The sequence below is a fragment of the Rousettus aegyptiacus genome, unplaced genomic scaffold (assembly GCF_014176215.1).
Source record: "Rousettus aegyptiacus isolate mRouAeg1 unplaced genomic scaffold, mRouAeg1.p scaffold_m13_p_17, whole genome shotgun sequence".
NCBI classification, from domain to species: domain Eukaryota; kingdom Metazoa; phylum Chordata; class Mammalia; order Chiroptera; family Pteropodidae; genus Rousettus; species Rousettus aegyptiacus.
This window is the reverse complement of record NW_023416292.1, coordinates 15,041,874-15,067,175: the sequence shown is the minus strand read 5'-3', so window position 1 is coordinate 15,067,175 and position 25,302 is coordinate 15,041,874. Positions and strand designations below refer to the sequence as shown.

Here is a 25,302-nt window from a genome sequence, read left to right as displayed (position 1 = left end):
CCTTAACATTTCTAATTTGGAAACCATGTCAATAATTTAACTTTTTTTGTACTTTCTCCATAGTTAAAATTTACTGTTCTATTTCCCGAAATTCGCCCCTCCCCCCATATCTGTGCAGTTTGTTAAGAGTGTCCTAGATGTGAACAAATACAGCAGTTCCTAAAGCCACAGACCCAAAAGTTCAATCCTAGGTTAGCTAAGACTCAGCTCAAGTCAGCGAGGACTCACAGCTGATGAACGGCTAGTGAACATCCTGATGATGATGATGATGATGATAGGCAAATGAGAAGACTGGTCTTTTGTGACTCTCCTATTCCTGACATAAAGGTCTGTTTACCTGGGATTAGGGATCTCACTTACAGCTGTTGGTACATTTTTGAAAATGCTCCACACATTCATTTTAGTTTGACTGTAACACACATAATCAGAGGACTTCGGCATCCCACCTGGTAACACATGTGCAATGCCAAGATCCTCAAGTTCCATGGGGGAGAGGAAAAATTTAAGTCAATTTGTTAATTAATTCACAAATTCCTCTTATTCAAAATTCTATTAAAAGAGAGAAAGAGCGTTGTACAAGGGAAAGAGCGTTAGGCATCTAGTTTTATTTATACAACATTCCTAACTTTTACAGATGGAAAAATCAAACACACATGATTTCAAGAAAACATTTAAACCTGGTAAACTGCATATGCTTCCTCAAGATGTTATTCTGGGGATAAAGATTTAATTTAATAAGCTTTGACTCAAAATGTAAAATGAAGTCATTAGCGTGTTATTTATTCTAATTATATTCAAATTTAAATCAACAAACCAAGAACATAAAATTGAAATGTAAATATAACATATTCAAGAGGGATTTCCTGGAACTACTTATGACCATGTGTCTATAAAAATATTTACTACACATGTGACTTGGAAGCGGTCTTTCACAACAGGGTTATAACCTCCATAATAATTAATAAATTTGGAGTCATTTATTTTCAAAATACACATAACATCTTATGAGTTAAAAAAAACTTTCATAGACGATGTAGTTAAATATATATAATAAGCATTATAGTCTAAGATAGTGATTTTAAACTATCACAATTCCAAAAAGAATTCCAAAAGGCTGAAATATCGCAATTCCAAAAGGAAATTCATTAGGTTATTTCTCAAGTTATTAATTGACAGCCTAACCTGGGTCCATTTTGTCACTTCTAAAACTGTCAGAAGGAAGGATACTTCCAGGCTATATCAAATAATGTCCAAGAGTTCTGTAATTCTAAAAAAACTCCAAACCACTAAAAATCTGAAAGAATTTTGTCCAGTATATTCAACACTCAACACGTGATGGAAAACTGGTAACCTGAACTGCCGACCGCTCCAGGTTATCATCACCTGAGTGGGCTTCCTTTTTTCCTGAATTTGCCGATGACTGTTCCCTTTGAAACTAGGGTGAAAGTTGTTCCTTCCGATATTCCAACTTGGTTGATATAAGCGCTGGGAGAAATCTGGTAAATAAGGTCTATCTCACAACAGAGCTGGGGCAATAGACTGTACTGGATACCAAAGGTTTATGAAAAAGAATCCTTCAGATATTGGTAAAACAAAATGATAGTTAAAATTACAAGTTTAAAGGAGAAAACATCCTTGACAAAATTGTTTCTATTTTTACATCTTGATAAGTATAAGCATGCTAAAATCAATGGGAAAAATGAACATTTAACATATTTTATGATTCTTTAACAATGCATTTTTATTACACTGTTATGATAAAAGTGTAGATTAAAATGTTATTAACACATCACACTCAGAATGCAAAAAAAAATTTAATAGTTTTCTTTAAGTATGTTAGACCTACACACTGCTCTGTAATTTTTCTGTAGCAATCTATATCATTAAAAATTGAAAAATTTAAACACTAAAGATACATTCACACTCTCCGACCTACCTCTTTACTTTTTCATATAGTCATAAAACCTAGTTTTTCCACATGTGAATTTTTCTAAATCAATACATAAACATCTTACAATTAAGTTTAAATCATTACATTAATAATTCCCAAGTAATAATCTAAGGTCTGCCAAAAGTGGGCATTTAAATATTTTTTCAATATATGAATTATAAAATTTAAAGGCTTTAATGTTTACTGTTTTTTCCTGTACAGGGTCGTTTCTCTTCACTCCAGACAGAACTTCATAATGCTGCTAAAACAACACCCCAGCCCTCATCTACCCATCCACATTTTCCTAAGCGATGACTCACACAATAAACTTTTCTCCATTTTCTGAATATGCCAAAGTCTCTTCTACCTCTGCTCCTTTGCACCTCCTGCCTCTACCCAGAACGCCGTTCCACTCCCTGCTTCTACGAACACGCCGTACACACCGACTCAGTTCGTGAGACCCAGCTTAACGGCTACCTCGCGACTTCCCGATGGCCGGCTAGCGACTGTCCTCCCTCAGGTCAGGCAGCCCTTTGTTCACGAGGCCATCAGTATTCTCACTCCACCATAATGACCAGGTTAAACGTTACTCTTTCACCAGATTTTGATCTTTCTGAAAGGATTATGTCTTATCTACTTTTATATCCCCAAATGTAGCAGTAGCTATATTATAGCAGTACAATGCAAATTACAGAAATTTAATATTTTGGATGCTACCCTAACATCCACTAAGTTAAGAATATCATGACTGAGAAGAACATTAAAGAACATTTAGAAAGAAATAAACTATTAACATAATGAATAAAATAAAGTGAAACAATGATCAACACACGGTTTAAACTATGTCTTTCCATTTAACTATTTTCGAATATTTCAAAGATGAGGCATCATCATCCTTTCATAGAAAGAAAAATACCAAGTGTATTAAATTAATTATCCTTAGTATCTTTTAATCTAAGTCTAGCTTTAGATGATAGTTCTACCTAATCTGGATTGATAGAGACAGTATTTTAAATATTTTAGATCAAAAGTTTTTTAAGTCCATAGGCTTTGGGTAGTCACTGGCAATCTATCAAGTGATCTGTAAGTGGCTTCACAGTTTGATTATAATGCTCATTCAGCAAAGGCCTGGCACTTTTTCAACACTTGCTGGTTTGCTTGACTTGTTGGATAAAGAAATTAATGATGTATTATTGGGTGTATTTACATCTTAAATAAGTACTTAGTTTTATTATTAAAACAATTACAATGAATTGTCATTAAAATTCATCTTTAATTACTAGTTTTCCTATGCATAAAAATAACAGACCATGAATACCAAAGTTTAAGAAACACTTTCTAATTGGCCCAGAAAACCTGCTGCTTCCATGTGATTTATTTTTATTTCAAAGTAGTTATAATCAAGATTATCTAGCTTTTACTATTGAAAGTGAAAGCTGAGATGCCTGCACAGAGAATATTAGTGACAACTAAGAACAAGAATCAGTATAAAGGATATAAGAAGAGATGAAATACTGCCATTTATGACAACATGGATGGACTTCAAGATAATCAAGCTAAGCAAAATAAGCCAGACAGAAAAAGTTGAAAATCACTTGATATCACTTACATGTGGTTTATAAATCTAAAAGCAACAAATGAACAGGACAAACAGAGACTCATGGACATGGACTAGTGGTTACCGGAGGGTAGGGGGTGGAGTAGGGGCAGGGTAGATAGGGTAAAGGGGGTCAAATAAAGGGGGGGAAGGGGGAGGGTAAAGTAGGTAAAAGGAATCAAATATATGGTAGCTAAAGGAAACTGGATTTTGGGTGGTAAACACACAATAGAATATACAGATGTCAAATTATAATGTACACCCGAAAATTATATTATTGCATTAACCAATGTTACCCCAATAAACTTAATTACCAAAAAGAAAAAAGAAAAAAAGAAAAAAAAGAATCAGCATAAAGGAGATAACGACTCTCAGATACCAAGAGACCTGCCATTCATTTTACAAGGATTCTTTACTCCAGATCCTGTCTAATCACTCCTGGTCTTAAGCTATTCATTTACAAGTTGGCTAAAGTAACCAGTAAACACTCCTTTGGGGCATATCATTTGTAATAAAGATTTATTGGTCTGCTGCCTCCCAGTATAGGTCTGACCCTGAGTTTGTAATTAGGCTGTATAATGTGAAAACTGAATGGTGGTTCACCATCTCGCTTTATGAAATGGGATGAACATATGAAACAGACAGTTTAATTAAATAAATTGGGAATGTTAGTTTCACTTATACAGCTTTAAAACATTTTTAGCAACATCACAACATATGTCCAAAAGCTCAGTAGGTATAGTTCTACAAATGACCCAGGAAATAGATGTCATATTTCACTGTATATATCCTTTATTTCTCATTTATTCATTAATTCGACTTATAGTTACTGCCTCCTAACTGGTAGTACAGCAGTGACCTAGACGGATAGGTCTTGAGGCTTAAAGTTTAGAGAAGGGAAGAGACAAGTATTCAGTCATTTATAATGTCAGTAGATAAATACTATTAAAGTTTAACCCACCTAGATTTTAAAGTTATATTTCGTTATTTTTCCTCCAAGTCCTATGAACTAATATTCTATGCACGAAGTTCTATACACAAAATTCTATACACTGTTTCCATCCTATGGTGCTATGAAGCAACTCTGGCTCACGGTTTTTGCCACAGATTTACCTAGAGAAAAATTCTGAAAATCACATGTAGGTACAAACACACCTATAATTGCCTGGTGGCTTAATTTCCCCAAATGGGATCAAACCAGACACGGTAACATGCACTTTATCTCACATAATTTATCATGGGAAACGTTCCATATCATTCTTTTTATTGCTGGATAGCTGTCCATTATATATCATTATTTAACCATTTCCCAATTGATGACCATTTAGATTACTTCCAAAATCTCAGGAAGGCAAACAATGCTGCACTGTATATCTATATCTATATCATATCTATATCTATATCTATATCATATCTATATCTATATCTATGTCTAGATAGATAGATAGATAGATAGATAGATAGATAGATATTATTAGTGAGCTCGAGCATCTTTCACTATTTACTGGCATTTGTATTTCTTCTGGCGATGGCTTATTCTTATAAATTTCAGGGGTAAATTCTTTCCCTGCCATCTATCTCTCGGTTCTGCCCTATTACCTAAAATTACTCCAAGGTACCTATAAAACAGATCCTTAAGCCTATCAGCTTAAATATGGCATCACGAAATCATCGCTGGTTATTCTATCCACAGCTATAACAGAAAAGGACAAGGCAAGAACATGACAACTTCCTTATCCCCAGTTTCCATAATTACATTTTGCATGATTGGGAAACTTCGGCATAGAAGAAAAGTCTGCATTTCCATCCAGTTTCCATGTCCTCAAGCTCTACTCAGAAAGCTCTGCATCAGTCAGAACGACAGCCCCTGCTTGCCATTATCTTTACCTCTAAGTGTTAAGCTTCTTTGCCAGTGTCCAGTTGAAATTTGCTTTTACCATAAGGTAACCGTCTCCAATATAGAATCTTTTTCCATACAAAGATGGAAACCAAGAAATTCAGACCCAAATTTATAACAACATCTTTTCCCTCCCATGCTCTTTTTTCTTTTTAAGAACTACCCTGATTGTTCTTTAAAATTTGATTTCTGCATTGTACCCGAGGGTTAATCCATCACTCCACTCTCTTTTTTATCTTTTCCATAGTCTGAAAATTGAAAGATCAACGAACATAAAGTAGCTTTGATTGTAAAGCTGTAAAGTTAGTAATATTTTTGGTCTCAAATTGGAAATTGCATCAGATAGCTACAAGTCTTACTTCACATTCATGTGAATAAAACTGCACTCCAGAAGAAGGTGGCTCTAAAGCGAGACTGGGAACAACAGAGTATTCTGACAGTGTTTTAAACTCAGACCTTTGTGATATACACTTTTAAATGAATGTATTTATTTTCCACTTGGTTAACACAATCTAACTCATACGGCTGACAGATTCAATATATATGGAGAAAAACTGTATTTTCCAACTCTAAATTCAAGGAATATGACTTAGATGTAACTGAATCCCTTCTATATGATTCAGGGTTTGAAGTCACAAAAAGGAAATATATTAACTTTTCCCTCTGAATAATTTCTCTATAATTTCAACCAAGTCATTTATTCAACACAGCCTACCGTGTGCTATGTTATCACCCACTAACTTCTCCCAGCACCGCTAACATTGCATCACATTTAGTCTTTGGTAGCATATTAATAAAATTCTTGCCTGTTAAATATTATAGTTGGTATAATAAAAATAATTTATATTTGCATTACACTCTACAGTTTATAAACTCCTTTCTACATTATAATCTCAATGAATTATAATCTTTCTTCACAGCTTTAAAACATGACAATACACTACAAATTTCCAAAGGCAAATCATATCAAATGTTGCGAATAAGATTTTAAAAATAAAAGACCGAAAGAAATTAACCTGCCATTCCCTTACCTTTCTTCAAAACTCCACATTGGCACTGTTGGTTCATGTTCCCAATTTAAGCTTTAAAAAAAATACCTACTAAATTTCCCTGTACTGTATTTCAATCAATTGCCTAAGCTGAGGCTACAATGTCATAAATAAAGTACCTGATCATAAATTTCTCAAAAGACATAAAATCAAAGACACTCGACACCTACAAATTGAATGCAAAAAAACACAAACTAAACAATGAAAAGGAGTTATGAAATTCAAGTTGATCAGTTACCTAACCAGTATATCCACAACAGATTTAATCTTTATTTTCAATACTGATAATAAGATTATATCCATGCACCAAAATCATCTTGGGCTAGTCTTTTCATTTTATGTTTTCTTATAAATTATGGAGCTATGGGAAAAAAAAGTCAATCACCTTTCAGATGTTTGACTGTAAAAGCACTATGCAGAATAGCAATGATATGAGTTATTTAAATACAGGACTCTGCATGAAATGAGGGCTATCTGTAAAACAGCACACACAGACCAGGGTACATATTACAGCATTTCAAATACCTAGAAGATCGCAAGCCTCCTATGATACTATATTTACACAGTTGATGAAAGGCCCAGAAACGTCAGCAACACAGCTTTTGCCATTTTAGACTAACAAATGTGACATCCACAACATTTTATTGTATTCAGGCATTAAAAGGTCACTATAAAATATATTTTAAAAGAATTATATAAAGTTGAATTGACTTTTAAGGATATGACTGAAATGGCATTTAAGCCAAATGCCACTGTGTGACGATGGCTTAAAATATTCATTCAATTTTTTGTTTTGTTAAACCCATTTCTTCAAACTGTTATTTGAATAGAAGTAGATTCTAAGTTTTCCAAAATTTCAGAGCATTTTGTATTAAACTGTGAAAACAACATAATAGAACTTTGCGACTTAAGAACTTTTGTCCTGTTCATTTTGCAATTGATATTTTCTTATTCCTAAATGATACAAATATTGAAAGTTAATCTGTCATCTTGGAAGGAGATAACTGACAATTAACTCTCTTCCAACAGGCATAAGGTAGTAAAGAGAGTACAGATTTAACTAAGCACAAAAATGATCACACAAAAAAACAAGTGTGGTTAGTATAACAAATTATTCAAGACACATGGTTTTCAGCCTTAGTTGAGGTTTATACCAATGTGTTTCCTCAAAAACCTCTCAAAGCTACACATACACATTTTGTGCAAACAGAAAACTATTCACATTTCTAATTACTAAAGTTATGCATCTGATATTATTTCTGATGTACTGAAATTTTAGGAACTTACATATACACAGGTAAGGCCTGACTGAAGGGGGTTCCAAGCACAGTGTCAAACCCTTTCTTTAAGGTAAACATATCCTCTGCTGGGGCCATTTAGATATCAAATATGTTAACTCTTCCATTACTTCATCACTCAGATTTATACAGTTAGGTAACACCTGGCAAAAAGCTAGATTGAGAAAGAATGCTACACACCCCACAGATGGACAAGAAGACTCAAGAGTATTAGATTCTGGCAGCATTGTGACTTAGGGCAGACTCAGTTAAAGCACTCCGGATAAAGCCAAAGATCAGTTAGGTGTTGGTCTAAAGGGAAACACCCCCAATATAAATGTCCTTGGAAGATACTGCAAACACAGAAGTATAGGGGTGGGTGTGTGTGTGTGTGTGTGTGTGTGTCACCAATAATTATGAAAAAATCATAAAATCTTCTAGTTCAATTTTTTTTAAGTCATAGCCCAATGACACAGTAATTGAACTGGATGATTTCATGATTTTACATCGATTGGTGGGCATGCTAGAGGAAGGAAGTAAAAACTGAGTGATTTGGTATCTTGAATTTACTGGGAAAATCACATTCCAAAGTGCATCAATTCTTTAAAAATTTCAGATGACATATAATTAATCATTATTATTATAAGATTTCAGCGAGATTCCAGCACTAGTTTATGCTAAGAAATACAACCTGAAAGGCTCAATAAATCTCAGCTCAATTGAATCTCAAAGGACAAATTAACACAGTCACCCCTAGTTTTACAACATAAATCGATGTGAAAAGAAAACAAAGACTATGGCACTTGGAAGTCTAGAAATCTAGTATAGTACTCGAGCAATGAACAAAAATATAGAATAATTCTACAGAATAAAACATACACAAAACAAATGCCCCCATGGAGTATAAAAATTAATATGCAGAAAGGATACAAGGATTAAAATAGTAGTAGAAATGATTTAGTCAACTATTGTACAAATACTAGACGTTTCCTCTTCCCATCCCCTAAATTTGTATCCTATGCAAAAGTTTTATACAGGCATATACACACATGCTGCTTCTTCGACTGGCAAATATAACAGGAGAAAACAAGTAAATGCATGGAAGGAATGTAAAAATACCCAACGACATATAAGATGAATATCAATTTGTCAATTTCCCCTAAAGCTAACCGAAATATTATCCATTTTTTAACCACTAGATTTAACTGGCAAACCCGCGCGCGCGCGCACACACACGCATAACACATATGAACATTAAAAATTCTATAGTTCCATATTGTACAACCCTTTACAAAGTCAGTAGGGTAGATCACTTTATGTTTTTACTAATTCACGATGTTTTACTGTAACAGAAATTACTTGCTTATGGAGGCTAATAAATTTGACCCAAAATATATTCAACCTCTGTTCCTAATAATAAAATATATGTATAATAGAGTTCTGCTACTAGAACAAATGGCTTTTGGTAGAAAAAACAATCTCTTTATAATCTGGAAAAATAATTAGAGAAAAAATTCAGTTTCAATTTCTAATTCCTAATTAATATATTCCAGTTGTTTTTTTAAACTAAAACAAACCTGAAATAATAACCTATATAAAAAGAACTATTCCTAGATTATTTCTTTTTTGCCTGTGGCTTTAATTAGTCTAATCAAATGTATAATTTCTTTATTTACAAAGAAATAGATAATGCTCTATTGCACAAGAAAGCCTTAAGAATTTTTTGTAAAAGATATTTTTAGTTACAAAATATACTAATGTTCTCTAAATTTTCTAATAAATTTAGATTACCAAGTGAAATTTACGTTGCTTATTTGTATTATGTGAATTGAACAAGACAACAAAGTCTTTTTCCATTTTTAGTTCTCATCTATTATTCTAAGGCCATAACATTTTTGGATATAAAGCTATGTTCTTTATTGAAGCTATAACATTATCTTTCACTGAAATATTATATTTTGACTACATACAGCTAAAAAAATTAATTTCTAACCTTACAGTTACTGTAATATGTGTCTATAAAAGAAACAAATACAAAGTAAGCACAATATAAGTGTATTTATCTTCGCAGGGAATCACAGTAACTTTAAACTGTGAAACACTGCCCTCTATAGCCCACTGGATTAAAAAACAATTTAATTTACCTAAATCTGAACAATACAATGCGGACTAAGAATTTTGGATTTTCCAGAAGCAAAATTCTTCTGTTCCATAAAGCTCTTCTTTAAAAATAGATTTACCCTAGACAAATGCCTATTTCAAATATCCTTCAACCTCTTGTAAAGTCTCTGCTTTCCTTCAGCTCGCCCACAATTCCATTTGTAGTAAATATGACATTATTTTTCATGTTTGTGCTAAAGAATACAGCCTTTAACGCAATTAATCTACCTCAATTAATCCAGATAGAACATATCTGAGAAAACATAGACACACACCAATCCACGTAAAAAGGAACAAAGATAGTGAGTGACTTCAGAATTTAAAGTATACAAGGTTGTAACTTGATTTTTTAAATTAACTTGGTGCTATTATAATTGGGAAAGCTACAGAAAGCAGAAACAAGCCGAAGAGCACACTCGGTACTAAAGTAATCTAGCCGACTGCGATATGGGGCATGTGGGTTCGAACTGTCCCCAGCCGTCTTTCTGTGTCACACACGCGGGACTGCCAGGCCAGCTGTTTCAGAGACTGCGTGGGTACAGGGAATATAAACATGAGTGAGATGTCATCTTAAATCCGGGAACGTTTACAGTATGATGGAAGAGAAAGGTCATTTCGATTCAAAGTGGTAAGTACAGTGCAAGTATGGACCCCAGGGAAGAGGCACTCTGCCTATCTCAGTGTGGTTCAAGGAATGAGGACAAGATTCCTAGAGGTAAAAGTGCCCGGAACTTACTCTTGAAGGATGAGCAAAGTTCATCTAGTTAAGCAGAGAGGAGAATACAACTTGAACCAAGATCAGAAGGTAGAGAACAGTAAGATGTAGGGCAGTAAATACTGCAACCCTATTCTGTGCTAAATACCTGCTAAATAGTTCTCAGAATATTCTGATTTCTTTCTCAAATCACACTAATCCCTTTACACTCAGGACCTGATTTCTAACCCTCTTCTGGCTCCCTCTTGTTTCCTCAAGTTCCAGGGCACAACTGATCCTGCTCAGAATTAGGGGGATTAGTTTATTTAATTCAGCTAGCATTTATATTGCATGAGGTATGCAGGATGCTATTTTAATTTCTAAAAAAACTACCTAATAAATAGAAAATTCAGCATTTTGGTTATGTACTAACAATGTTGCTGAAGAGATTAAAATACACACACACGGGGAAAGTGCATTTTGAATTAAGACTTGAATGTGGTAAAGACCACAGGAATATCATAAAGCAAAACTCTGCATGATGAGATATTGTTTTGCCGGAGATTTCAGCGCGCGATGATGTTTCTCCCTACCACTCCTGCAGTTGCTAAACCTCGTGCTAAACCTTGTGGACAGCACAGTCGGGGCGCAAAGCTAAATCTGACATGGTCCTAGGCTCTGAGGAGCCTTTAAGCTAGACATAGTACTATCAAGTAAAAAGGTCAGATGAGGTTCTTTCTGAGATGAGAGTTTAACACATGAGAAAATGCAGCTTGAAGAACGAATCTAGCATAACGAAGCTAGAGAAAAGAAACCCAATTCAACAGCAGTATCAGATAGTCAACAGAAAATTAAATCTGAATGTTGAGAAAAAAATCAAATAAGATAAATTTTTGGCAAAAAACATATTTGCCTCATTGTTTTTGTTTTGTTTTGTCTTAACGCCTACAGCGCCTTGTATTCCTAGGTGGTCTTCCAGCCAAGTTCTAACCAGGACTGACCCTGCTTAGCTTCTGAGATCAGACGGGATCGGGCACGTTCAGGGTGGCGTGGCCATAGACACCGAATCATTTTCTAAACAGAAATTCCAAAAGTTCTAACTACTTTTATAGGTAAGCATGCTTTATGTGCAAATTTATCTGCTCTTATGTTCGATGAATTTTTATAGGTAAAAGATAAATAGACAATACTATAAAAACCACAGTTTTCAAAGGCTAGATGGTACTGGATAAATAACCACTTATTTGGCTATCAAAACAAAAGAGAGTAGAGTGTCAGTTTCCATATCTATGCTATTCATCTTCATGGACAATATATAAATATAATGCAACAAATGGATGCTAGTCTAAGAGTCGTCATACCGGGAAGAAAAATAAAGGTACTAATAAGATCCAAAATAAACATAAAAGTTTTAAAGATCTAAGGAGTCAAAAAAAAAAAGAATAAAGGCAAAAGATTAGATGTTCAGTGAGAACCAAAGTATTAACAATACTACCAGCCCTAGAATTCCTGAGAACATAGTGTCTTATTTATAATGAACTTTGCTCCCTCTGGTGGTCACACGAGGTTTTACTGAGTGAGCACGAACAGGCAGAATGCAAACAGAAACCGCAGAAACTATCCAAATTAACCTTCATCTATGTCAGACAAATATACGTTCAATTTACAAAGAACATTTGTTAAAAAGAAAGAATTTAGAGTTTAATGTTTTGGAGGTAGCCATGCAGAATTACAATATCAGTCACAAACAGACACTTCTAAAAATAGGACTGAATATGATGTACAGGGCAAGAAACTTCAGTTTCATTTAATACTCTTCCGAACTGTCCGAATTTTTATTTCCATATGCCTGTACTACTTTCATTAAAATGTTATTTATTGGACAATATAGAATACCTGTATCTTTTTATAAGTTTATAATCAAAGAGTGTATTTCCTTTCTCACTCAGAGTAAGAGCCATAATCCTTGTAACAGAATATTCCATGTGCCCCTTGACCATCTTATTTAAAATTGCAACCTCGGCTCCTGTAAACCCCAACCTTCTCCCCTGCCTTCACCCCACAGCATTAATCACCTTCTACTACACTATAATATTTACGTACTTATTTAATGACTTATGCCTGCCAGACCATATACACACACATACACATATACATACACAAAGACACACACACAGGAATAACATTCAACCATGAGAAAGAAGGAAATTCTGCCACTTACATCATGAACGGACCCTGAGGGCACTATACTAAGTGAAATGAGACAGAGAAAGACAAATACTGTATGTCACTTATATGTGGAATCTAAAAAAGCCGAACTTACAGAAACAGAGTGTAGAGTGTTGTTTACTAGGGGCCTGGGGGAAAGAGGGAAGAGTGGAAAACCTTGGTTTAAGACCACAAACTTCCAGTTTTAAGATGAGTAAGTCCTGGGGATCTAATGTACAAGATGGCGATTATAGTTAATAATACTGCATTACATACTTGGAAGTTGCTAAGAGAGATCTTAAATGTTCTCACCACAAAAAAAGAAACAGTAATTATGTGACATGATGAAGGTGATCAAATCAACACATTGTACACCTTAAACTTACAGTGTTATATGTCGATTGTATCTCATTAAAACTGGGGGTGCGTTAAGACGACCGGTGTCTATGTAAAAGAAAGAAGAGGGCGATACAGATACGGAGACCCCAGGGAAGAAAGCCAAGTGAAGACGGAGACAGAGACTGGAGTTATGCTGCCAAAAGCTAAGAAATACCTGAGGCGACCAGAAGCTGATGGAGGCAAAGAAGGATTCTTCCCGAGAGCCTACAAAGCTCTGCTAACGCCTTGATTTCAGACCTCTAGCCTCCAGAACTGCCAGAAAATAAATTTCTGCTGTTTTAAACTACAAAGTACCAGTTTGTGATAGTTTGCCAAGGCAACCATAGGAAACTAACATAGCCTGAAACATCTTGTGCCAGAAAGTAAGAAAATGCTCAAAGAATAATGAGGACATATCAAAAGGACACAGAAGTCATCTTAAGGGGCTCCCAGTGGCTAATTAAATAATGTTGATAATAGATTACAACCCGTTGAATAAGAGAGAAACCTATGAATAATACTGATATAAACAGATGAATGTTGGGAGAAGCAATCAACCACCGGCCTTGAGTGTCCCTACACATTCTCACTCACTATGCCAAGCTGTGACCACTCCTTACCCGGGCAGTTTCTCAGGGTTAAGCTACCTTCAGGGATGAGGTAGTGTCTTCCCAGCCACTGACAAAGAGCAGGCTTGTTTCCACCTGTTTTGAAAGTGGTGAATCCCCAAAGCTCAATGCTCCCTCCTTGGAGCACTGTGTATGCAGAAATCCATCTAGGCCCACCTGCCTTATCCTGGGGGACTTAGGGCACACGAGAACCTGATGCGAATCAAATGCAGCTTATGCAGTTTGCTATGACATGAGTAATAAAGTCCTTTGGCTCAGACCCAGAAGTCTCGCACCTCTGGCAGCATCTAAGAAACAGTAATAAACTAACTTATTAGCTTGCAAGTAGAGTACAACCCTAGACCTTGCACAGTTCTTGACAATGAGTGAATAAATAAATAATGGGGGAGAAAGGAAAGCCCATCTTTACAGTGGAATGCTAACTAATAAATGAAGAAGAAATGAGGGAGTTAGAAAATCATTAATGGATATTAAAACTAGTGGGTGAAATCTGATTAGGAAAAAGATACCTACATAGTCTCAAAGTATCTCCCCACCAAAATAAAAATGCACCCTCCTCTCCTCAGAAAAAAAAAAAAAAGAATTGCCTTGATTACATTAGACATTCAAAACATTCTTGAGATAAGATGAAACATAACATAAAACATACTCAAAGGGTTGCATTTTAAAAAGCATTGATCATTTTATATTTGAAGGTACCATGTAGCTTGGATTAAAAAAGGAACTACCTTTACTTGAAATTTTTATACATATATGTGCACATAAGCTTACATGATATATATGCGAAATGTCAGTTATAGAGCAGAGAACAGAGTGGTTAAGACGGGGCCTCTGGACTCATACAAACATAGGTCCAAGTCCCGGCACCACCATTACCAGCTGGCAAGGTACTAAACCTTTGAGGGCCTAAATTTTCTCATTCTTAAAATGCAGACAATCGTTTCTAATTAAGTTTTGTGAAAATTTCAAAGGACAATAGCACATTCAGCATATGAGTTGTTATTGTTTTATAAATTATTCTTTAACCTAAAAGATAATGAACTAAATAAATACCAAATCTCTTGAGACTGAGGTTATGATCTGTCCATACTAGTCAAAAACAAGGAGAAAAAAAGGCTGAGTCAAAGGGGACCAGTTCAGGGTGTCTAATCTAACAATTAAAATGTAAATAAAATACAAAATACCTCTTTACAACTAGATTATGTTAAAATATTTTCAGAACAATGTACTGAAGGGTCATCTTTATTTGAAAGTGCCCTTGGTTCTGCTTAGTTTACTCAAGTTTACATTCAATAGGTAAGAGTTAGATATTTTTAACAAGCATCCTTAATGCCTATCTAGATTTCCATAAGGAAGAACTACCTAACCACATGGACTCTGCAAGCATTTATAAGAGTCAGAGTTAACAGAATTTTACTCAGTAATTAAGGTAAGAAATCATAAGTTTTGTCATTTATCAGAAGTTACAAACTCAAATGCCTCTGTAGGTCAGGCATCTGAACAGCTGAGCGTAAATCAATAGGAAGAACTGAGACCACAGACTGCACCTGAGGATGAAGCAGTCGCCCAAAGGCGTTCCCATTCGCGGTTGGCTTTGTTTTTTCAAACATTGTGCCATGTGTTCAGGCTGAGTTCAGCTCACAGGGGAACCTGTTTTGACCACTGAATTTCGGATTTTAAGTTTCTAGCTTTCTGATGTGTAGTTGTATGCAAACTTGATGTTTTATAAACGATATTAATAAAATGGAATATTTCTAAGAATGAATACTTATGCACATCAAAGACATTAGGGAATGTTTCAGCGACCTCCACAAGGCAGTCGTGTCACTGAAGATATCCTAGGCTGGTCATCTCCACCCCTTTATACTCATAATTAAGACACACTTTTATATGTCATGATAGAGAATCTTAACTGTTCCTCACAACTCTGCCATTTTAAGATTCTATGATTCATGGAACAAAATTCTTTCATACTGATAATACATACCCATAAAACCACTAATCACTAAAAGCATTCGAAACTGCTCAATTCATTTACCACTGAAAAGTTTGGCCTGAATATTTTTATTGAAAAGAAACAGATTCACTTTGTATTTGTGACATTGTATTCATCCAGCCTTTACCCCAGTGAAGCACCTGTCAACCATGGTTTAAAAATGTTTTAATACAATAGCAACCCCACCTTTATTAAATTCTTTCTAGATGTTCTCTAATACATATATATACTAGAAAAAGAGGGTACATTTAAGTGAACAATATCCAATGCCCTCAAAGTCCGAAGCTGGATCCCACAGTAGTTTGTTGTTGTTGTTTTATGCTATTATCATATTTTAGTATGTTTTGTCTTCTCTAATATACTTTCAACTACATGCAGGCAGAAGGCGTGTCTTATTCAAATCTTATCTCTTATCAATAAGAATTTTGTACTTGCACAGGTGCTTATAAAAAAGAGAAACCTACCATTTCTAAAGATAATAATGATCTCATTTTAAACTCTTTCAAATTTTGAAATGTTTTTACATGATTGAAATTATTGTTATGCTTTTAAAAATTCTCTACAATTCAGAGATATCCTCAGTATCAGTAGCTAGTTACGTTAAAATTTAAGCAATGTATTTTGGATGGATAAACAACAGTAAGTTTATATTATTTTGATTTGAGAATATAAAACTTTAAGAACATTACTTAAGCCTAAATTAAGTTTTAAACATTTATTTGAGACAAAGAGGATATGTGTTTGGGAGGTATTATTGATAACCATTAGATCTTACCTGGGGATTCCAACCTGGATCTAATTTTTTAACTGCCGCAATATACTCCTGCATTGCCTGGCTCGGGCTTGAATCACTAAGCGCCTTCCACGCTTCCCTAGAATATTCAAAATGATCCATCATTAACTGTGAGTAAAGCAAACTGCATACTTCTTTTCATTATTAAATAAATTGACATATACATTTTACGAGTCTGGGGATATAGATACAATAAACCATAGATGAGTACCCTCTCTTTTTGCATTCACATTGGTCTACAGCCATACAGACCTCATCACCCAAAGTGAGGAGCCTTTTTAGATGTCTTTTTCCTAATCACCCTCTCCCATGAAATTTTAATAACCATAAATAATGCATATCTGTTGAATTTTTGAAGACCATGAATCACTGTAATATCTAAGATTTTATAACTCCCCCAACTTTCACCCCTATTGAAAATGGCTGATGTACAGACCAATAAAAGTAGTTCCCATCTTATGAATTAATTATGCTTATGGTACTATGGAAACTAATCATCACACAAAACAATATTCCCTGAAAAAATTCATATCTAGTCTATAAGTTGCTAGTAGTGGATCCTGAAGCCTCAGGGAGGGACTTCAAAATAAGAGCTGGTAAGGACGGCAATGATACTGAGTAAGAAGGTGGGGACTTCCTGCAGTATAAATACCAAGAGTAATATTTCAGTCCTGAGTCCCCTTCCAAGTCATCTTTTTATTCTTTTCTGCAAGCTGCCAGGACAAGCTCCTTCTCAGTTTTTCCCCATCAATTTTTTCTGCTTCCAACCAGGACGCAGATGCACTGATCCACTGTAAAACAGAACTCAACCCCAGTTTTTTCTGCCTTCTTGCTCCTAGGATGAATATAACTCTGAAGATTTCTAATTTATTTTTATTGACTCTCTTGAGAGTTCCTTGTTTACATCCTAAAACTTTATCCCTAAATATAACAGCATATATCAAAGTGAGGAAATTTAACATCATTACTATTATGTAAATGTATAACAGCCATTCAGATTTCCCTGATTTGCCAATATCTTTTATAGCTCTTCTCCCAGACCAGGAGCCAATCAAGATTCACACACAGCACTAAGTTGCATGTATTTTTAGCCTTTTTTGTCTTCCATAATACTGAATGTTTAAGAGTCCAAACCAATTGCTTATAAAATATCCCTCACTTTGGATTTGTCTGATTGTTTCTTCAACTACAGAGTGTTTTGTCCCCAAAACAATTCATCATGATTAGCTCATGTTGAACATTTTGTTAAGAGCAAAATATGGGTGACATATCCCTTACAAAGCATCATGTCAGGAGGCACGTGTTACCAGTTTGTCCCATCGTTAACGATAAGACAGACGACTTGGTAAAAGTGGTCTCTCCCACTTTCTTCTTTGTGATTAAGTAACCTGTGGGTCCCACTGCATAAATATTATTCCCCAGTAGCTTTTCATCTCATGGTTTTAGCATCCAATGATGATTCTTGCCTGAATTTTTATTATAATGGTTGTAAAACCTAAACTTAATAAATCATTTTAAGAAATGAAAAACAGGCAACTATTGCAAAAAAAAAAATGGTGGTTATGAAATTCTAGAAACAAAACTCGCTCATAATAAAAGTTATGTCAGGTATTCTCTACAACGGTAATAAAGTGCCAGTCAGAGAACTTCTCGTTATCACTGGCAAAGAAAGCTTGTGCCAGAATGCAAATCGAAGCACTGCTTTCTTCAGAGAATGTCCTATATACACACACGTCAGTTGAACTAAATAGTGCACTTAACGCCATAGCTGATTTACATCCGGTTCAAGCTCTGCATCTCCTTGCAACTTAGTGACAAACAGTTCGCACACAGGCAACTTGTCCAGGGGACCACATTTTGAGCAGCACTGCTCTAGAATGTAAAGTTGGAATCCATTTTTAATACTTCTCTCTAACCATATTTCATTTTAAAAAAAAAAAAAAACCCTACCCTCTATATATTTAATTCTGGGCTAATTCTTCAAAGTGCCTCCTGCTATAACTAAGGTTTCCAATTGTGTGTAATTTCTCTTTTTTTCATTTAGAGTAGGTAAAGTTTCATATGATAAGAGAACCTCTGAATCATAAGTAAAAAATTGAGGAGGGCATAATCTGTATGTATTCAGGAAAGAAGTGAATTCAGTACCTGATTTCTTTTTCCTTCTTCCCAAGAGGTTATGATAAGCACATCCTCACTGTGGTGGGGAGGGGCAAGGAACGCAAGAGGACTGGAGAAAGGATGGGAAGTTGAGGCAGGGAGAACAGTAAGAAATGGGGATCTACCCTGCTCTTCTGTCCTCCTGGCCTTCCAAAGACCCCTCAGAGGGAGAAGTGGTGACCCACTAGGGACTGTATGTTGAGTAAGGAAAATCTCCAAGAAGCTATTCTTATGTAAGGAATGTACGTCTGTTGTGAACTATGTACCAACACCATGGCATGAGAATCCTTTAGGAGACTTAGCTGAAAGCAGGATCTGCTTTTAATCTCTCTCAATCGCCTGCCCTCAGCAGTCTACAGCGGAGGGATTAATATAAAAATAATTCTTTAATCTGCTCACGACTCTAATTCCTAAACACCTAAACCATTTCCAACAACTTCATTAGATTCTAAGAATGTCTTACCATTTTTGCTTTCCTTCAAAATCAAAGAAGCTTGGTTTAGTAGTATTGCAATTTCCAACTTTGACCTAAATGAAGGGGGGGGAGGGTGGAAATCAAGAATTTATTTTTCATGAAATTCCAGAGAAACTTTTTTATTTTTGTATTTATAATGCATACTTAATAACTAGGTATTAGAAAATATTTACATCTACAGAATAACAAATTTTAACATTTTTTACAAAGGCAAACAAAAAAACAAACTTGGAATTCAGGCTGCTTTGACTTACTGCACAAAACAACTGTTATCTAATACTATAATACATTTAAAAATAGGAGTGACAAACAGTTGCATTCCTAAGTTAATAGACAAATTATATATGACAAATTATAAATATAGATTATGCAATCCTTATTACCAATTACATAGAATTTTTAAACATGCAATAAACAAGCTTTACAGTTTATGCTCATTCTCATAACACTATCAGCATTTCATTACCCCAAACACACTCCTTTGAAAGTGCCCTACTACGAAAGTAATCAATACAAATTTAAATGTTGAAAGTTGTGCAAAAAAAATTTCAAGGGTTTCTTAACAATATAAATTCTATCTATTCCATAATAATCTCATTACTTCTAATCTAGTTAAAGTATAATTATCCACACCGTGAATAAGCATAAATGAAATTCATGCAAATGCACAAGTGCAGAATTGCTAAACAGCCCCTGGTTCCCACCACCAGACGTAATCTCTCTTTTTGATAAACTCTGTATAATACAATCTATGATATCATTTTTACTTTGTGTTGAAAAGATTTGTATAAAGCCTCATCTTCCTATTAGAATACAGCCTTTAAGAAACTGTTTTTAACTCAATCATTGCACCTAATACAGGAAAGGGCTTGTCCTTTCCTTTCCCTTTGTCATGGCTAAAACTTGCTTGTGGTGATGATGAACCTTCTCTGGCCGTGGAAAGGGGATCTTATGGCAGCAGATCTCAAACTTTTTGGTCTTACGAACCTGTCCCTCTCTTAGAAACTGAGGACCCCAAAGAACTTTTGTTTACGTGGGTTATATCTATTAATATTTACTGTATTAAAAACGAAGACATTATAAAATATGTATTAATTTAAAAATAATAAACTCATTACATGTTAACATAAATAACGAAATTTTATGAAAAATCACTATCTAATCTAAAGCAAAAAAATTTCGTGAAAAAAGTGACACTGCTTTACATTTTGCAAATCTCTAACATCTGCCTTAGTATATTCTTAAATCTACTTCTGCATTCAATCTATTGCAATGTGCTGCTTTGGCTGAAGTATATGAAGAAAATTCAGCTTCACACAGATATGCTATAGAAAAAAAGTATTTTAGTAGCATTTTCAGATAATTTTGGATATTCTTTTTTGATACCACACCAAAACTCAACAAGTGGCAGCTTCTTTAAGGTTAGTTGCAATCTGGAATCTGAACTCATATCAAAAAAAATTTCATACTGTTAACATTAAAATTCATTGGTCTGACTTCCACTCAATGGGTTTTTAACATAATTTGTAATATCATTCCATGCAATATTTGGAAAATATGGTTCACTGACTTATGCAGACCTTCCAAATGTTGACACATTTCATTACACAATAGCAAAAGTTCATTACCATTAAAGATATCACCAATCTCATCAAAAAAGTGTTTTAAGTATTAGGAAGCTGTCAAACTCACTTGGCAGATACAGATTTTCCAATTTTCTAATTTTCGCTTGAAGGCTCAAATATTATTTATCATTGGCAACAAATACTGTCAGTTGTTTTCCTTAAAATGACAGGCTCGTTTCATTCATTTTCAAGAAACTGTCTGCCAAGTACTCAAATCCAAATAAGCATAGTTTATCTGTGAGTTGTTCCATTAAGTAAAAATAATGTTTAATTTAAAAAAGTGGATAGCACAGCTTGCAACTCAAAAATTACACAAGGGCTTTTCCTCAAAATACCTGACATAACTCAGTATGCAGCAGAAATACTTAGTGTGTACCCCCAATTCCATCAAACACAATATTAAAAAGACTTATACTCAAGAGTTAATATTCAATAAAAATCAATGATTTTTACTGCTTCATCAAAGACATTTTTAAGTAAAACTGGCTTTTTTTTTTTTTAACTCTGAGTACATGATGGTAAAGAAATATGACTCTAGTACAGTTTACTGCCAGGGCCTTGATTCATACCAATGCATCTGCAGTTTTATCCACCATACAGCATCGAAAAAAGGCAAATTGGGTCTTAGTACTATTTTGCAAATAGCTTCACCTGATAGATCCCCTGAGAAAGTTTCAGCAATTCTCTGGGGTCTGTAGACAATAATTTGAGAAATGCCTTTAGAGGATGGCTGAGGTACAAGATAGAAAAAGGACTGAGCCCCTGGATGATCTCGTGAAGAGGAACACCCTACCAGACTGAGATCACCTACTTCCACACCATTACGTGAACTGAAAATAAACATTCAGCAGCTGACCTTGTATTCCAACTGATGAAGCAGCTTTTGTATTCCCAAATTCAAAGAATAGCTCTGGATCCAGAAAAGACTAAGAAATAAAACTACGGGAATTTTAGGACATCATGAGCAAGTTTCCAAATCACTAGATAATGAATTGTAAGTTATAAAGCAGAGTTATAAAATGTACCACTTTAACAGAGCACCTAAATACTGTTATCTGATATATATATATACACATACATATAGATGTATGTATGTATGTGCATATGTATGTATGTATGTCTATATCCAGTGTCTTTAGAACAGATTATTTCAACAAAGGTTGACAATGGCAAAAGCCAATGAACCTAGTGAACCCAGGGTAAAGCAGGAGGACAAGCTAAGTAGCTTCACTTGTGCTGGCGCTGAAGGTTCCATTAAATGAAACCAACAGGAGTTTGAAATTTTCATTGTCCTATAGTTTTCACCAGGATCAATTACCTTTTGCTGGGAGAACGTAGGCTAATGCTCAGAGGACCGAAAAGAAAAAAAAAAAAAACTTAATTGGTATGATCTTTTTGAAACTTCAAAGATAATTTTGAAGACACAGAGTTATCTGAGACTAAATCAGCTTTTACGTTAGGTAACTTTCGGGCTCTGCTTGAGAGAAATAGATTCAGATCTCAGCATACTTTTATCATTTTTCTGCTGACAACCTTACCTCATTCAGCCTACAAAAATTATATTGGTCTTTCAACTTTGTTATTCTATCAAAGACACTATTTTTAACACTTTCAGAATTCTGTTAAAAATAATATATAGACGAGACTGATGACAACGGTGTCCTGAAGTCATAAGTAAGTAAGCATATTCTTATTCTCTAATAACGAAGAATTTTATTTTCCAGATACAGAATATCTCTAAACACCCTAATGTCAAGTTCTTGAAAGGGTGAGGGATACGCCTCTTCCAGACTATTTGGATGAAGTGGGTACACCTGAGAGAGAATGACTGCCAGATGCCAGGTGACTGGAGTTCACTGTCTTGGAAATCGGATATTTAATAATGATGACACTGATATTGATAAAGTCCTAGAAAGAAAAAAAATTTTCTCTAGGGAATTTGGAGAAAGTTAGTCTGCTACTGCCCAGAAAAGTCACCAGTTGGACATGTAACAGGTCCTACCACAATATTCAAAAAATTCTTGTTAAATAATCAAGTCTCATTTTAATGTTATTAGGACAGGGTAAATGACCAAACAGAAAATAGATACTTAGAGCTTTTGAAAGAAAGCAAATTCCAAGGCCAATACAGGGGCAATTTTCATTCAACACAATGATTTATACCCTTTGTACCTACAACTATATCTCTCAGGTCACTTTAACTGATATTCATCTACCCTCAAAAGAAGATTCAGCTGTATTCAATATTTTCAGTTGACTACAGAGGAACCTCGCAACTATTTTTTTAAAAAAGAATAAATGGGAAAATAGATACCAAGAGGCCAAAGAAGTTTTAAAATTTTAATAAAATAAAATGGGCTATTATCTAACACTTCATTGCTTCCAGTATTCCAAACAGCTAGTTTCCCTGAACTGTTACTTAACAATGTCAGCAATTTTTCAATGTTTACATATAGACTCCTCAATTATCTTTGTAAGTCTCTTCAAGACAAGTATCATAATGCTTTTGCTTCTTGGATGTAAGCATAACATCCAAGTATTTTGCACACAAAAGTGTTGAATAAGTATTTGTTGATGATAAAGCAATTATTTTTCTTTCTGGTACCTAACCAATGACTCTTTGAATGATAAATCTTATATAACATTATTATTTTTATTTCCATATTTCCAGGTAAAGTTCAGAGCCTTAGAAAGAGTCTGGAGCTACAAGCTAGTTTTAATTCTGACTGATTTATCTGTATGACCCTAGGCAAGTTATCTACTCTCTTTGGGCATCCCTTTCCTTTTCGGTTAAAGAAGGACATTATTTCATCTGGTGTTTACTAGCTCTAAAATTTTTGTAATTGTATCTAACAGACAGAAGCGGATTCAGTCAAAACACGAGTTATGATTTTTAGAGTTAAAAAAATTTAAATAGTAAAAGTAATAATACTTTATTTTGTATTGCATCACTCTTTTAATTAACAACCATATCATTCTATTGGATCTCAAAACATTGTTTTAAACATTACCATATTTACATCCATTGGACCCTCTGGCAAGAGTGAATGAGAAATCTTAATTTGTCATCCTCATTTTACAAAGGTTATGAAGCTGATAAAAAGTGCAAGGTCACGGAGCAAGTCAGAGAAGACACAGGGAAACTGCCATTGGGTGTCCAGCTAAACATCACTCCTAGAGAGCAGACTGGTCCTTTCCACGTCCAGAATGCTCATCATTCAGTGCAGATTAAAAACAAAACAAAACAGAACACACACGCACACTCACTTCATTACTAGCCATTAACCAAGCACATTTACTATTAGTCTTTCTTGGAAAAAGGCCTCTGGCCGCTCTCGCACCCACCCCCTCCCTGCGACTTTACCTGCTTGTACCTGGCATACAGATACAAGAGCTGCTCCCTGCTGGCCACGTGAATCAGGCCCTGGAGGTGTGCTGCAGCCTTCTCAAACAGCTCTGCCAGGCTCCTGGATGCCTCGGTCTCGGGGCTCTGGAGGGATTCTACATCACCGGAGTCGTCTCCTGAGCTCAGCTCCCCGCCACTGTCGCCAGTGGTGGCCCCCGCGGGCAGGAATGGAGAGGCCATGTGTCCTTGCCCGGTCCGTGCCTGTGTCCGCTCTGCCCTCTTCAGAGCGGGTGTAACACCGGCTAGAGGGCCTGGCCGACCAGTCTGGGTCCCGAGCCGGAGCTGCAGTCCGACCCCAGCTCACTTACTCCGCGTTCCCTCACCTAACTCTGTCTCCTTCCCATTTCCCCTACTCAGCGTGCAGGGTAGGCTCTGCTACCCTCCTCCGCTGCCCTTCTCCGCAGATCCAGTTTCCTCTGATTTCCCGGAGCTAATTATACGCTCAGGGTCGCCTAGGGTCCCTCCAACCGCTCGGGGGTCTGGGAGAAACGCAGCCAGCAGGTCCGAGAGAGAAAACGATGAGCGGCAGGGGCGGGGCGACGTGAGCGCGAGCGGCGTGCGCACGAGCACGCGCCCGTGAGCACGCGCCGGCTGCGCTCTGCGCCAGTGGGGCTGGTGTGCGCTGTTCCCTGTTACACGTCACGCGTTAAGGCCTGCTCCTGGGACGCGGTGGGGAGACGCTACGCGGAGAAACTGTCTTCAGTCGTTTGGGTGTCCGTTAATTGTTTGGTTGCAATAACAAGTCACAGTTTCGGAACCCGTTGTCGAGATAGGCCACCGGGCGAGGGAAGGCCTTAGATATGGTTGTGTAGCAATAGAAGCGGAGTCGTGGGAAACAGGAAACTGAGGAGGAAGGTTCCGCCTGAGCCCCTGCCTGCAGTGTTGTGTGTCCCTGGCGACCCCAAAGAGGCCTCTGAACCCAGCATCTGTTGCTTGAGAGTTTGGCACAGAGTGTAGAAATAAAATGGAGCTACTGTAGTCAAGCTGCTAAATTAAAATCAAGTAGGTTGGGTTCCGAGAACATGATCATT

General features: G+C 35.8%; 1 protein-coding gene and 1 pseudogene across 1 annotated transcript in view; both read right to left on the bottom strand.

The window, feature by feature from the left end:
- ACBD6 (acyl-CoA binding domain containing 6) overlaps positions 1 to 24,826 on the bottom strand; it is a 109,811-nt gene extending 84,985 nt beyond the window's left edge. The window contains exons 1-3 of the mRNA XM_016141154.2: positions 24,230 to 24,826; positions 19,229 to 19,293; positions 16,591 to 16,687 (exon numbers count right to left, since the gene is read on the bottom strand). Coding sequence (XP_015996640.2) covers positions 16,591 to 16,687; positions 19,229 to 19,293; positions 24,230 to 24,451 — 384 coding nt within the window. The 5' untranslated portion in view covers positions 24,452 to 24,826. The remainder of the gene's footprint in view (positions 1 to 16,590; positions 16,688 to 19,228; positions 19,294 to 24,229) is intronic.
- LOC118613165 lies at positions 11,547 to 11,665 on the bottom strand (annotated as a pseudogene).
- Positions 24,827 to 25,302: the final 476 nt, after the last annotated feature.